General features: G+C 45.2%; 1 protein-coding gene across 1 annotated transcript in view; it reads right to left on the bottom strand.

Moving 5' to 3' along the window:
• The window catches only part of HHAT (hedgehog acyltransferase), a 321,661-nt gene that overhangs the window by 251,833 nt on the left and 54,177 nt on the right, over window positions 1–15,651 (bottom strand). The window contains 1 exon segment of the mRNA XM_013979981.2: window positions 4,679–4,792. Within this exon segment, the coding sequence (XP_013835435.2) occupies window positions 4,679–4,792 (114 nt within the window).

Here is a 15,651-nt window from a genome sequence, read left to right on the forward strand (position 1 = left end):
AGAACATGATGGAAGATTGCATGATAAAAAGCCTATGTGTGTATATATATACATATATATATATGTATATATGACTGGGTCACTTTGCCGTACAGCAGAAATTGACACAATGCTGTAAATCAACTATACACTAATTAAAAAAAAAAAAAGAGGTAGCAAAATGAGTGGAAGGAAAAGGAGACCAGTCAGATGGAGCCATGCTGTGCCTGCTGCACATGGCAGAGTGGGGGGGGGGAAGGGCGGGTGATGAAAAAGTCAGTGTGCCCAAGGCAGCCTCACCTTTCCTCTGCCCACCGCTCCATCCCTATTTTTATGTACAGTTAAAAATTTATCAACTCTCAAACACAGGGAAATGAATATATATAAAGTTTATAAGGTATAAAGAATAAGGAGCTAACACCTGCATTGCCACCACCAGCTTAGGACAGATACAGCCATCAGTGCTTTAAAGGGCCCTGGGGAGTTTCCATCTTGGCTCAGTGGTTAACAAATCTGACTAGGAACCGTGAGGCTGCGGGTTTGATCCCTGGCCTTGCTCAGTGGGTTAAGGATCTGGCTTTGCCATGAACTGTGGTGTAGATCGCAGACAAGGCTCGGATCCCGCATGACTGTGGCTCTCGCGTAGGCCGGCGGCTACAGCTCCAATTCGACCCCTAGCCTGGGAACCTCCATATGCTGTGGGAGCAGCCCTAGAAAAGACAAAAAGACAAAAAAAGGGGGGGGGGCCTGGGAGTGTGGCAAATGTACCTCAATGAAAACAAATAAATAGTCAAAGCGAAAACAAAAAAGAGCCCTGATTCCTCCCTCCTGATTCTGTCTACTTCGCTCCCCAACCAGATGTAGCCACTACGTCGAATTTATTTTAACGGCAACCTCGTCTTTGTGATCATACATTGAACATATCGTTCAGTCTGCACAGCTTTATCTGCATAGGATCCTATCTGATGGATTCCTTTGCAATGTGCCTTATTAGCTCAGTGCCGTGATCCAGCAATTCAGCTATATTGACAAATCATACTTTATTCCTTTCCATGGAATAAATTATAATTCCTTTCTTCTGTTTTAATGTATGTACAGTTATGCACTTAGATACAATTACCCAAGTAGCAACATGAGTCTTGATATGTAATATATTTTCATTGATTTCTATTTTCTAATTTCCCGTAGGATCTCTTTCTGACCTATTAAAGTATGTTTTCTTTTTAAATTTCTAAGGGAATTAAAAGTTTCCAGGTCATCTTGTTATTGGTTTCCAACTTAACTGCCCTGGGATTACAGTAGGTAACTCACGTAAAACACAGCCTTTGAAGTCACTGAAATTATCTCATGGTCGAGTATGTGGCCAATTTTTACAAATATTCTATGTGTTCTTTAAAAGAAAGTTGATTCTCCAGGTGTGAGGTGCAATAATTTACATGTTTCTTATATCGAGCTTAGTAATTATATTAGTTGCTTTTTTCTATCTAATATCAAGGAGTGATGAAATTATGTTAAAATTTCTCCTGTAATCACAGATATATCTATTTAGCTTTATGGTACTAATTAACTTTTGCTTTCTATGTTTTGAAACAAATAGAATTATAATAGCTTCCTAATGAAATGCACTCTTTATCATGAAACAAGAGCCCTCCTGATCACTGATAATGTTTTAATAATGCTGTTAATGAAACTGCACCAGTATCTAGGTGGATGGGGCAAAGACAGGGCTTATGTTGGCCTGGAACACCTTTTTCCATCCTTTCAAATTCTCTGTGTCCCTCTTTTTTTTTTGGTCTTTTTAAGGCTGTACCTGCAGCATATGGAGGTTCCCAAACTAGGGGGTCTAATCAGAGCTACAGCTGCTGGCCTACCCCACAGCCAAAGCAACACCAGATCGGAACCGCATCTGCGACCTACACCACAGCTCACAGCAACGCCGGATCCTTAACCCACTGAGCGAGGCCAGGGATCGAACCCGCAACCTCATGGTTCCTAGTCGGATTCGTTTCCGCTGCGCCAGGATGGGAACTCCTCTGTGTCCCTCCGTTTGAAGGACATCTTGCCCAGAGGCACTCCTCCGACTCTGTCTCATTTCTTCATTTATTTTCCTTCATTTCTGTTTTTCTTGTATCCAGTCCGACAGTCCTTCTCTGGGGCTGAGGGGCAGATTGGGTCCATTCACACTGATTGTGATTTACTGCTAATGCACTGATTTCTGCCATTTCTTGTGTGGTGCTTCCTCTTTGTCCCACCTTGTTCAGGTTTCAGCCTTACGTTTTAATGAAATTTCGAACAAACGAAGCTCAGCACTTTTCAAGGGGAAGGGGGGAAAAAAGACATCCTATCGCATCAAGCCTACTTTACAGAAAATGATGAATTAAGAGTCAGCGATGAAAAGCCATCCTCAGGTGCGAAAGCTAACAGCACGCAAAACCCCGGGACCTCATCTGTCATCCAGTACTCTTCCTCTCCACTACGGCTGGCCCTCTCCCACAGCAGCAGGATGCAGACCGGCTGCATTTCACGGATCCTCCTCAAAACAGTTCATCTTCCCCTCACAGAGGTAAGAAAACACAGGTATTCAGCTATTCATTTTACAGATGGGAAAACTGAGACCTGGGCTAACAAGTCATTTCCCTATGGACACACAGGCTTTGGGTTAGAAGTTAAAGTGCTGGAGTTCCCATCATGACTCAGTGGTAACCAACTGAACTGGTATCCATAAGGACAAAGGTTCAATCCCTGGCCTCGATCCGTGGGTTAAGGAGCCAACATTGCTGGGTGCTGTGGTGTGGGTTACAGATGGGGCTCGGGTCCTGTGTTGCTGTGGCTGTGGTGTAGGCTGGAAGCTACAGCTCTGAGGCAACCTCTAGCCTGGGAGCTTCCATGTGCCGAGAAGAATGCGGCCCTACAAAGACCAAAAGAAAAAAGAAAGGAAAATGTTAAATTTCCACCAGTTTTGACTTCTTAACAAAACACCAAACAGATCTGTAGAAGAAAAGAAATCCATTACTGAAGGCTGAGGGAGATATATTCACTAGCATTTTAGGAATACCAAAAAAAAAAAAAAGTATTTGTTATTAGGTCTGCTTAGAAGGTTATATAAAACTGCATGAAAGGGATCAAAAGATAAATGTCCAGTTGCAAGAAAAAGAAGCGCTAGGGATGTAATGTACAAATTCTTGGCTACAGTTAACACCGGTATACAGTGTATTTAAAAGGCGCCAAATATTGTCACGCTCCTCACCACGCTGTAGAGTAGAAAAAAAAATTGTATTGGGGAAATAACTATTAAAAAAATAATAAGAAAGAAAGGTTACTTCAAAATTTAAAAAAAGTGCTACATAGTAGAGTAGACCCCAAAATTCTCATCACCAGGGAAAAACATTCTTTTCTTTCTTTCTCTTTTTCGTCCCTTGTATCTCTGTGAGATGATGGATGTTAATTAAGCTTATTGTGGTAATCATTTCACGATACACGTCTGCGAAGTCATTACGCTGTATACCTACTTACACAGTGCCGTGCTAATGTTATCTCAATAAAATGGAGAAAAGTTACATGAAATTTTAATATATATTCAGATCTGACAGCCTCTAGAATTCTAGTTAGACGATGCAAACCATGTGAGTACCAAAAAATCATCACTATTAGATTTAAAACAAAGAAACATAGTGTGCCATGGGGATTTCCTCTATTCCAGGATGAGAAGCAGGCCTAGAAAGAACCAAATTTCAGGAAAGGGCTAAGAAAAAATAGCCCAATCCCAGGGCACATCTCTGGGCACATGGCATCTGTTTTCTCAGCTCACGTCCTCGTCTCAGACCAGAGGCTCCCACTTCTTCCGTCCCTTCAGTTTTTTCACCTCCGTGGACCTCTAAGAATCAAACATTTCTCCTGGGTTCACTTCCAAGTCTGTTTTTGGCGGTGCTTTGTTTTTACTGGGTAGATTTCCAAGCACAGACTCATTTTTTTCAGATTAGGAAACTACAGAGGCCAGAAGCATCCATGAGAAGATGCTGGACAAAGCCCAGCCCTAACACCAGAGAAACACCCTCAAGCCCCTTGTCAGCTAGAATAGAAAGAAATTCTCCAGCCCGCCTCTTGCAAAAGCGCTTTTCAAACATCCACTTGAAAGAAACTCTTGTTCTCCAAAGCAGGCGGAGGCAAGACAAAATACTGCTGGAATTTGAAACTACCACAGCTACTGTAGCATAAATGAACGTTAAAATCATTCCCACTTCTTAATGAAATCATCCACTTTAACTGACCCTTCTTTAAATGCAGTCACATGGATTCTCAACAACAGGTTTTCATAAGATCATCTGGTTAAGAGGGATCTTAAAGAACACCATCTGGGAGTTCCCTGGTGGCACAGCAGGCTAAGGATCTGGTATTGCCACCGCTGTGGCTCGGGTCACTGCTGTGTCAGGGGTTCGATCCCTGGCCTGGAAACTTCCACATGGCATGGGTGTAACCAAAAGAAAAAGTTGGCTTTTCTGACCAGCTAACATCTCAAGTTAGCTTTACTCTAAGCCCTTTATATTCAGTGGTGTGAAAAATGAGTAAGCTCAGGCTAAGCATGCATGAAATCTTTATCTGGCCCATGACTAATAATTCACCTTATCTTTTACCTTTTATCCCCCCACCCCCACATTGACATCTTTCTTCAAAAAAAAGCAAAGGAGTAAAAGGCTCGTACCTTCCTTGCGAGCAGGTTGGCTACTTGAGACACACCCACGTGGCCAAGGAGAAGCCATGCCAGCCGCTGCTTCCCCCACTCCATCCAGAAGCTCCACTCGAAGTCAGTTGGGTCCTAAACAGGCCAAAACAGTCCTTTATCAGAAGCATCTTACTATGTGTTTGAGGCAGAATGCAAACTCCAGTTAATAAAACAATGGCAAGACAGTGGCCAAAGTGAGTCCAAAAGCTACAAAATGACATGTACACAACACTTGCAGCCTCTATCCCTGCCCCCAACCCCTACCAACTTTGACCTTCCCCTCTAGCCTGGCTGGTCTCACTGCCATTCGCCCAAATGAGTATCTTTGTTAAAGCTGATCCCCCGACCCACCCCAGGACCCTCCGTGGGATGGAAGCTATAATTAACCCCACGTCATAAAAGATGAAACTGAGATTTAAAGAATTCAGTTCGTGTACACAGCGTCACATAGACAGTACACAGTGATCGGCCACTCTCAAAGAGACCATGGCGGCTTGGCCGGTGAGCATCTTGGCACCACCATGAGAGAGTGCGGATCTGAGGCCCTCGGAATATTCTAGCCAAACTGTGGGTGGAGAAGGCACCCCCCACTGACTTTTTTTTTTTTTTGCTTTTTAGGGCCACACTTGCGACATATGGAAGTTCCCAGGCTAGGAGCTGCATCAGAGCTACAGCTGCCAGCCACAGCCACTCGGGATCTGAGCCACATCTGCGACATCTGTGGCATTGCCAGATCCTTAACCCACTAAGTGACACCAGGGATCGAACCTGCATCCTCATAAATACTAATCGGATTCTTTACCACTGAGCCACAATGGGAACTCCCTCCCCTGACCCCTGATCTATTGCTGCTGAACACCTCACCACTCTCTACAAGTGGAACTTTGAGTCAAATTTAATTGGATTTAGAGGAAAATGGAGTTTTCTTTTTTTTTTTTTTTTTTCCTACCTGAGGATTGAGGAGCGATTTCATACAAGTGACACATATTACAAAATGCTTTTTTTCAGAAGGTAAAATATAGGGGAAGGTAGTCTTGATTCCCGTCAGACTCTGGATGCAGAGGCAGCAAAGGTGGCAGCCAAGGCCGCAGGCTGAGTTCGGGTTTGGACTCCAGCTCTACCCACACGGGCCGTGATGACCTTGAGCGGGACACATCCCCGTTCTGCTCCGTCCTCTCATTTGATAACGGAACGGATCTCCTAGGGCTTTGTATGGTTTAAATGAAAGTTTATGCATACCAAATTTTTTTTTTTTTTTGTCTTTTTGCTATTTCTTTGGGCCACTTCCGCGGCACATGGAGGTTCCCAGGCCCAGGGTCTAATCGGAGCTGTAGCCTCCGGCCTACACCAGAGCCACAGCAACGCAGGATCCGAGCCGCGTCTGCAACCTACACCACAGCTCATGGCAACGCCGGATCCTTAACCCACTGAGCAAGGGCAGGGACCGAACCCGCAACCTCATGGTTCCTAGTTGGATTTGTTAACCACTGCGCCACGACGGGAACTCCCATACCAAAAATTTAAAACAGCACCTGGCAGGCAGAACTCCCTAAAAACTGTGACATTTTGCCACTAACCGCCAGTCCCACGTGCTCCCGTCTTGTGTTAACCAGTTAGGATTGTAACAAGCTTTACATTTCGCCTCTTGCTTAAAAAAAAGAAAAAGAGGTTTTCTACTTTCCAAATAAAGAAACACAGCGATACCGTGTATTCTCAAACAGCATGTGCTCCTGGTCCAAACACGGACCTGTTCATAGAGACGCCCTTCCATGAAAATGACTGATCTGGTCCATTTCCTTCCATTGAAAGACTGACTACAGGAGGGCCCAGCAGGTGCCCACACTGCACACTCAGGCAGCAGGAGAGCAGAGAATGCAAATCTTTAACCTGGCCTAATCCCTCTTCCAGAGCTATTTCTCTGTCTTAAAAATGTCAAGTCAGTGGAGAGTCAATTAACCTTAAAGGCAAACAAGTCCCAAGGTCGTGTAATGAGGCCATGCTAGTAAAATGCTACTTTGTAACAGGAATACAGCTCAGAGGCACTAAAAACCAAGGCTAGGAGTTCCCACTGTGGCTCAGTGGATTAAGAACCCAATACAGTATCCATGAGGATGTGATTCAATCCCTGGCCTCACTTAGTGAGTTAAGGATTCCCTCATTGCCACAAACCGCAGCACAGGTCACAGATGCAGCTCAGATCTGGTGTGGCTGTGGCTTAAGCCTAGAGCTGCAGCTCTGATTCAACCCCTAGCCTGGGAACTTCCACATGCTGCAGATCTGGCCATTAAAAAAAAAAAAAATTAACACATCACTCAAAAAAAAAAAAAAAAAAACTCAACATTTTAGCTTTTTAAATATAAATATGGATAAACAAGTTCCTACTATAGAGCACAGAAAACTATACTCAATACCCTGTGATAAGTCATAATGGAAAAGAAAGTAAAAGATATAAAATAGAGAAATTAACACAACACTGTAAATCAACTATACGTCAATTATACACACACATATATGTGTTTCTGAACATTCAGGATTGCATTCAGAATTCATCACCTCTGGCTTACCTATGCTTCAAAACTTTTCCAAATTTAATTTTCAAAGGGAAAAAATGAAATAATACTTCATAGCATACAAGAAACCAAATAAAAATAAAAATCTTTATGTTCCATCCTAAGGCCTAGGACAACTGGAAACACTGCTGGTAAAATCCCATTGACAAAATCCCATTTCATCCCTAATGACTTCAGAAAATAGCCTTTTAAAGAATTTTAAAGTTAAGCACAGTTATTCATTCTGAGGCTTTCGACCTGCAATAAGGCAAGAGGATTCTGGATCCCTTAAACAGTGACTCTGACACTCCGACTTCCTCGAGAAACCCGACCTCTCCTGTTCTCTTTTCGGGGGGCGGGGGGGGGGGGCTGCACCCACAGCATGTGCAAGTTCCCAGGCCAGGGATCGAATCCAAACCACAGCAGTAGCAACCCTGGATCCTTAACCCACTGTGCCAGGCCAGGGTTCCCACCTGGGCCTCCACTGAGACAAGCTGGAGCATGAACTCACTGTGCCACAGCGGGAACTCCCAGCCTCTCCTGTCCTTGACACAGGGAAGGATCTGGGCCCGGAATCTCTTTTGCCATAGAGAGCAGAGTTCCACACTAGGCACTGTGGGGAGAGGGAGATGAATTCCTCACCCTTGAGGAGTCGTGCTACCAACACAACACCCCGCACTCTGAAAACCACTGCAAAGCAGGACATCTGACGGGATGTCATTCATCTACAGGCACTAGGACAGCCCAGACCCTTCCTTCTCCCACACAGCACTCAGGAACATCCCGGGGGTGTGTTTGCTCTCTTTTTTTCATAATGATTTCTATGATAGTTGGTTTACAGCGTTCTCTCGATTTTCTACTGTACAGCGTGTTTTCTAATGGTAACGTCTCAACAATCCTTGCCGTGGTTTCTTTTTGTTGTTGTTAAACTTCACGTTACAGATGAGTCAGAGGAGGTCAGAGTCGGCAAATTATTTGCCCCAAACTAGTGGGGGACAGACCTGGGTTTTCATACCCAATCCTGTCGGATACCAAAGAGGAAGCCCTTGGCAGGATGTCTCTCCTCATGCCAACCCCTCTACCTGGATTCGCCTGCCACACCCAGACATGCCCAAGCCCTCCCGGCATCTGACTCCATGGTCCCCAACCCCAAGGATGCCTCCTTAACGCCCCATAACCACCCAGGGGTCAGCTCAAGAGTGACGCCTTCTCTGCCTTCCAGGTGGGCCTCACTGCGGCCCCTTCTGTCAGTCGCACCTCAATTCTAGCACTTTCACTGGAGCACAGTTTACTGCAGCATGTTTACCATAGCATTTTTTATTCTACTTAACTCATATATTTTCTCCCTAGAGAGGGAAAAAAATGATCAGTTCCTGAGGGCAAGATCCATGACTCAAGCACAAATTTGTATCGTGAGCGCCCAACACCCAGCCTTCAAAACGCTGGAGAGTGAATCAGATGACCCACGTTCTTGTCACGTTTCTGCCCCCGTGTAAACTTGGACAAGTCATGTAACTGTCTGGCCCCAAGCCTCCCAGCGTGTAAAACGAAGGGGGAGCCACCAGGATGTCTCGGATTGCTTTCACAGAGTGGAAAAAAACAGCTATTTTCCAGGCTAACGGGAGGAAATCCTAGGAGAGCACGAGCCATCCATCTACAGACAGCGTCCTGACTGAGTGCCCACCACTCAGGGGAAGGGGTGACCACCCCCCCCAACACACACGTCCCTGGGACCCATCCATGCCTCCAGGTCCCACATCCACACAGGCTGCTCTGCTCCAGAAAGTGGCCCACTCAGCCAGCCTGCCCTCTTCCCCAGATGGGGAAAAACCACCACAGCACACAGACTGACTATGCGGTATGATTCTGCCCAGAGCAGGGCAAGAAGAAGAAAACTCGGGCTTCCCATCACGGCTCAGTGGTTAGTGAATCCAGTTAGGAACCATGAGGTTGCGGGTTCGATCCCTGGCCTTGCTCAGTGGGTTAACGATCCGGCGTTGCCGTGAGCTGTGGTGTAGGTTGCAGACGCGGCTCGGATCCCACGTTGCTGTGGCTCTGGCGTAGGCCAGTGGCTACAGCTCCGATTAGACCCCTGGCCTGGGAACCTCCATATGCCACGGGAGCGGCCCAAGAAATAGCAACAACAAAAAGACAAAAGACCAAAAAAAAAAAAAAAAAAAAGACATCCACACTGTTCTATAACCATTGCCACCCATCTCCATAAGAACTTTTTGTCTTATAAAATTGAAATCCTATACCCACTAGACAACAACTCCCCATTCTTACTTTACCCCAGCTCCTGACAAGCACTGTCCTACTTTCTGTCTCTATGAATTTGACTATTCCAGGTACCTCTTATAAGTGGAATCATGCATTATTTGTCCTTTTGGGTCTGGTTTATGCCACTTAGCATGATGTCCTCAAGGTTCATCCATATTGAAGCATACTACAGAATTTCCCTCCTTTTGAAGGCTGTATAATATTCCACTATTGTATGGATACACCGTGTTGTGTTTATCCACTCACCTGTCAATGGACATTTGAGTTGCTTCCACCTCTTGGCTGTTGCAAACAATGCTGTTATGAACATGGGTGCACTAAGTGTTTTACTAATTTGTTAATGTTCTGGATTTTAAATGATTTCCTAATGTGGCCAAATGACCTCTTTTTAAACACATGTACTCACATCTGGTGGTTCAAATCTCTTTCAAAATCATCTAGTAGTCTAAGGGCAGAAAGTTAAAAGGAAAAATTCCTGGCAAATGAAGATCTTACATTGCCAACTCACCACTGAGTAAATTTTTCCTTATTTTGGCCTTGAATTCTCATCAGCCCTAAACCTCACCAGATGGCAGCATTCTCACTCTTGGCCTCTCAGCTGGAGTCCTGCACTGTTATCACAGGGGGGTGGCCAAAAATCTCCTTCTGTGTTTTTTCTTGCATTCCTCAGACGATGTTGAATTAACGTTGGCTGAAGATGACACAATTCCACGGCTCATATGTCCAGGCCAAGGGACGGAAATGCTGTTAAAGCACCCAGGGCCAAGGAAAACCCAAGGCGTTTACCAAGACACCCCAGGGGAAGCTGGGAAATTCATCCCACAGATACAATCAGTTACACCAAGTTCACCACTGGTTTTTTAACCCAGACTCTCCCAAGACCTAGCCTGCTTTTCAGTACCTCACTGTTCTTACCAGTAGCTGAGAATTTTACTCAAATATTAGGTTATTTGCCAGAATCTAACAGAACTGAAACTCTACAACTCAGGGATTCTGAAAAAAACGTGAGTGGGGGGCGGGGGGCATTGGTTATTACTGGCTTCGTTATTTTAAGGTAAAATTCAGCTGACTTAGAAATAACATTAAATTCAACTCGGTGGCAAGTAGACTCCCAATGTTGTGTAACCAACACCGTATCTAATTCAAAAACACTTTCATCACCCCCAAAGGAAGCTCTGCAACCATTAATTGGCCACGCCCCATTCCCCCCTCCTCCCCCAGGCTCTGACAACCACAAATCTGCCTTCTGTCTCTATAGATTTAGCCACACAGGGCATTTCCTAGCAATGGAATCCTTCAGCGTGTGGTTTGGCTTCTTTCACATAGCACAGCGTTGCTGAGGTCTGCTCCACACAGTCACACATCTGAGGAGAGCCAAGCGACATCCCATTACAGGGATATACCACAGATTATCTGCTCATCCAGTCACAGATATTTCAGCTATTTCCCCTTTCGGCTACTGTGACTAATGCTATGGACATCTACAGCCAAGCATTTGTTTAAATACCTATTTTCGATTCTTTTGGGTATACACCTAGGAGTAGAATTGTTGAATCATATCATAATTCCGTTTAATGGGTTTTATTCTTTTTTTTTTTTTTTTTTTTTTTGTCTTTTTGCCATTTCTTGGGCTGCTCCCGCAGCATATGGAGGTTCCCAAGCTAGGGGTCGAATGGGAGCTAGTCTTTTTTTAATTGTATTGAGGTATAGTTGACTGGTGTACAGCCAAGGGATTCAGTTACAGAGAGAGTACAGATTCTTTTCTGCTGTGCTTTATCACAGGACACTGGATATAGCTCCCTGTGCTGTGCAGTCGGAGCCTGCTGTCTCTCTACCCTACATGCAATAGCTTTCCTCTGTGAACCCCAAACTCCCCATCCTTCCCTCCCCCACCTCCCCTGGTTAATGTTTTGAGCAACCACTGAACTGTTTTCCACTACATTCCGAGTTTGAGTTTTTAAGGGAAAAAAAACCAACTTCCTGAACACACCCTCTGTGCGCAGGGAGTTGCCGGGATCGCCGAGCCCTGAGCCCCTTGGGCACAGCCTCTGCCGGCTCCGAGCCCACCTGCCGCCTCAGACACGCCCTTTAGGAATCTGGGGGCAAATGGCACCAATGGCTGGAAATAAGCGAGTGGACGGGCTTTGGAGAGTATCTTCTCTCACCAAGTGCTCCCTGAAAAGTGAGTCCCGTCTGCCTGTGGGATTTTGCTTTGAATTCTTTCTTAATTCGGTAATTCTTCCGCTTTGTATGAGCTCATCTTTCTATTAGGATCGATACAAAGGCCAAAACGGCTATCCACTCCACGATGAGATCTGCTCTGATGGGCAAATTTATGAGCATCCGTGAACGCAAGCGGGAACGGAGAGAGCTTGATAGAGATCTCCTGGCACAGCCTGTCTTGGCTCAGTACCCACAGAAGGGGAGTTCAGGACCTCAGGATTGCAAAATCCAATTCCTCAGGGTTCAGGGAGGGCGAGCTGCAGCAGAACTAGAACGTTCGACCCTTCCATTGACGCAATAGAGTGAAACTGACGTTCATTTCTACATTCCTCTGGGCCTTGGGGGGGGGGGGTGCTGGAGTTAAACCCAAGAAATTAACACCCCTAATGAGGAGGTCCTGGCTTTCACATCCCTGCAGGGAAGATACCAACAACACAGAGGGAGTGATTATAATGCATGGCCTCAAAGGACAGCCCGCCTCTTTCCAGCAGATATTATTCTCATCTCCTGTGTGTGTGTGTGTCTACCACAATGCAGGGAAAGTGACCTTATTCCCCACGGGCTGATGGAGCCAGGTGTGTGTGTGTGGCAGAAACCTGACTGCGCTCACATCCAGGAGACCCAGGCTTGAGTTCCAGTTTCACCACCTGCTGTTAGGTGACCTCCAGGGGCCAGCCAGTCCTCCTTTATATAATCAGAATTTAAAACAGTCATAAAAGCCCAAGGGATTGATGGATGCAGTGCAAAGTCTAAAGTTAAAACAAGTGAATGCATCTAAAACAGAACTCATCCCTCCAAATCCATCCTTCTTATTGCAATTAAAATAACCACTACCATATGACCCAGCAATCCCACTCTTGGACATATAGCCAAACAAAACTTTCCTTAAAAAAGACACATGCACCTGCATGTACATTGCAGCTCTATTCACAATAGCCAAGACATGAAAACGACCCAAATGTCCATCGACAGACGATTGGGTTAGGAAGATGTGGTATATATACACAATGGAATACCACTCAGCCATAAAAAAGAACAAAATCATGCCATTTGCAGCAACATGGATGGAACTAGAGAGTCTCATACTGAGTGAAGTAAGTCAGAAAGAGAAAGACAAACACCATATCCCTTATACCTGGAATCTAATATAAGGCACAAATGAACCTTTCCACAGAAAAGAAACTCATGAACTTGGAGAATACACTTGTGGTTGCCAAGGGGGAGGGGGAGCGAATGGGGTGGTTGGGGAGCTTGGGTTCATAGATACAAACTCTTGCCTTTGGAATGGATTAGCAATGAGATCCAGCTGTGTAGCACTGGGAACTATGTCTGGTCACTTATGATGGAGCATGATAATATGCGAAAATAGAATGTATACATGTATGTGTAACTGGGTCACCGTGCTGTACAGTAGGAAAAAAATTGTATTGGGGAAATAATTATTAAAAATAATAATAATAATAAATAAACACACTGAAACAAGGGCTAGCACTTTTTTTTCTTTTTAGGGCTGCTCCTGTGGCATATGGAAGTTCCCGGGCTAGGGGTCTAATCAGAGCTGCAGCTGCTGGCAACATCACAGCAACAGCAACACAGGATCTCAGCTGCACCTGCAACCTATGCCACAGCTTGCAGCAATGCCGGATCCTTCACCCACTGAGTGAGGCCAGGGATGGAGCCCACGTCCTTACAGACATCATATGAGATTCTTAGCCTGCGGAGCCACAATGGGAACTCTGAGGGCTGGCAAACTTTAATAAAGGGCTTAGATGGTAAATATTTTTAGCTTGGTGGGCTATACAGCCTCTGGGGCAACTGTTCAACTCTGATGGTGTAGCTCAAAGGCAGTCATTGGTCACACAGAAGCAAATGGGGTGGGGTATGCTCCAACCGAACTGTACCCACAAAACCAGGTGCAGGGCCGGATCTGGTCCAAAGGCCCTGGTTTGCCGGCACCTGTTTTAAGCCATTTCTCCCAGACCTACCACTTATCTCCTGGTGAGGGTAGGTCAGGTGCATTGCTTTTTACAGATGGCATTTCTGGCTAATTCACTACCAGCTCTGACATCTACATCTTACCAATGACACAGCTTCTATGAAGGCCACGGATGTCTCAGCAGGGCGCATCTGTTGGCCTGGGTGATCCAGGAAAAACTGGGAGCTCCTACACCTGTTTCCCCCCTGTACACGGTGTTGGACGTACTTCACAGGTAGGGACGAGCCTTTGCCCATTTAGGCTTGGTCCCCCCATTTTGTCCCCTCTTCATAGCGCCAGAGTAATATTGTGAGACTTCCAAAAGAATGGTGGCAAAGGCCCTTGGTTTTCTGCAGCAGCCACAGTGGAGACTCCCTGTGTGGCAGCTTTTGCTAGTGCGTGACAGCACTATGTCCTCAGCCAGAACCATGTCGCAGCTACAGTTTTACGGGGTGGCTCTGGGACTTGCTCCAGGAAGCTTACTGAGTGCTTGTCCCTACAGTCCTTTCAACGACTCTGACACCTCCTTAAATCCCTGCAACAAAGCCCTTCCTGCTTAATCCAACGAGAATGGATTCTGTTGTCTGCAGTGGAATCTTGATCAACATATTTGGGAAAGAATGCTTCTTCTGACTGCAATCCAGCTCTAGCTTTATAATAGAAACCTTATGAAAATTATTCTTTGAAGGACATTATTCTGACGTAAGTCTACTCAGTGGAGAAAAATGAAATGGAGAAAAAGAGCAGACAGGCCAGGCCAAGGAGTATTCCAGAACTGGATAATGAAGGCAGTGATGGATTTACATGCACACATGCATCTGTTTATGAATTTCAAAACCAAATGGAAGATGATCTACCTTACCCAGGAGTTCCCACTGTGGCAGAGCACAGACAAATCCGACTAGTACCCACGAGGATGAGGGCTCAATCCCTGGCCTCGCTCAGTGGGTCGGGGATCTGGCATTGCTGTGAGCTGTGGTGTAGGTCACAGATGCGGCTCAGATCCCACATTGCTGTGGTGTAGGCCCGCAATTGTGGCTTTGATTCAACCCCTATAGCCTGGGAACCTCCATATGCTGCAAGTACGGCCCTAAAAAGCAAAAAAAAAAAAAAAAAAAAAAAAAAAAAAGGAGGAAAAAGTGATCAAGTGATCTACCTTACCCACTAGTCTGTACTTTTCTCACTATAATTATTTTTTCCTCATGTAGAAAAACAAGAGAGCTGAATATATTTTCTGTTTTCCTTCCCCTCATGCCCAGAATTTTGCAAAACAGAAATGCAACAGAAATAATAAACACTTTTTATTTTTCCTATGTCCCAAACAGCATTATGTGCATATCATTTCCTTTGAGACAACACCTAATTTCCAAGTACACCAAGCAAAAGTGTGGACAGACAAAAACCTTTACGAGATACCGGAATCCAGAAATGTTTCCCTGCACATTCTGAGGCTCGCCTTAGGGGCCTATAAATCTCCAAAGAAAAAAGGAGCACTAATTTGTAGGGATTCTGCACAGAAGAAGCCCTGCTCTCTGGATGAACTCCGGCTAATGATTCCTTTAGCAATTATTGGAAGTTTTCTTTCTTTCTTTTTGTCTTTTGTCTTTTTAGGGCTGCATCTGCAGCATATGGAGGTTCCCAGGCTAGGGGTCTAATCAGAGCTGTAGCTGCTGGCCTATGCCACAGCCACAGCAATGCCAGATCTGAGCCACGTCTGTGACCTACACCACAGTTCATGGCCATGCCAGATCCTTAACCACTGAGCAAGGCCAGGGATTGAACCTGCAACCTCATGGTTCCTAGTCGGATTCATTAACTACTGAGCCATGATGGGAACTCCTCCTGGAAGAGTTTTATCTTTCAACAAATGCTTTGAAATTATTGCTACTTCTAAAATAATTTGAACTAAGTTATTTTACTATTCA

The sequence above is a fragment of the Sus scrofa genome, chromosome 9, assembly GCF_000003025.6.
Source record: "Sus scrofa isolate TJ Tabasco breed Duroc chromosome 9, Sscrofa11.1, whole genome shotgun sequence".
NCBI classification, from domain to species: domain Eukaryota; kingdom Metazoa; phylum Chordata; class Mammalia; order Artiodactyla; family Suidae; genus Sus; species Sus scrofa.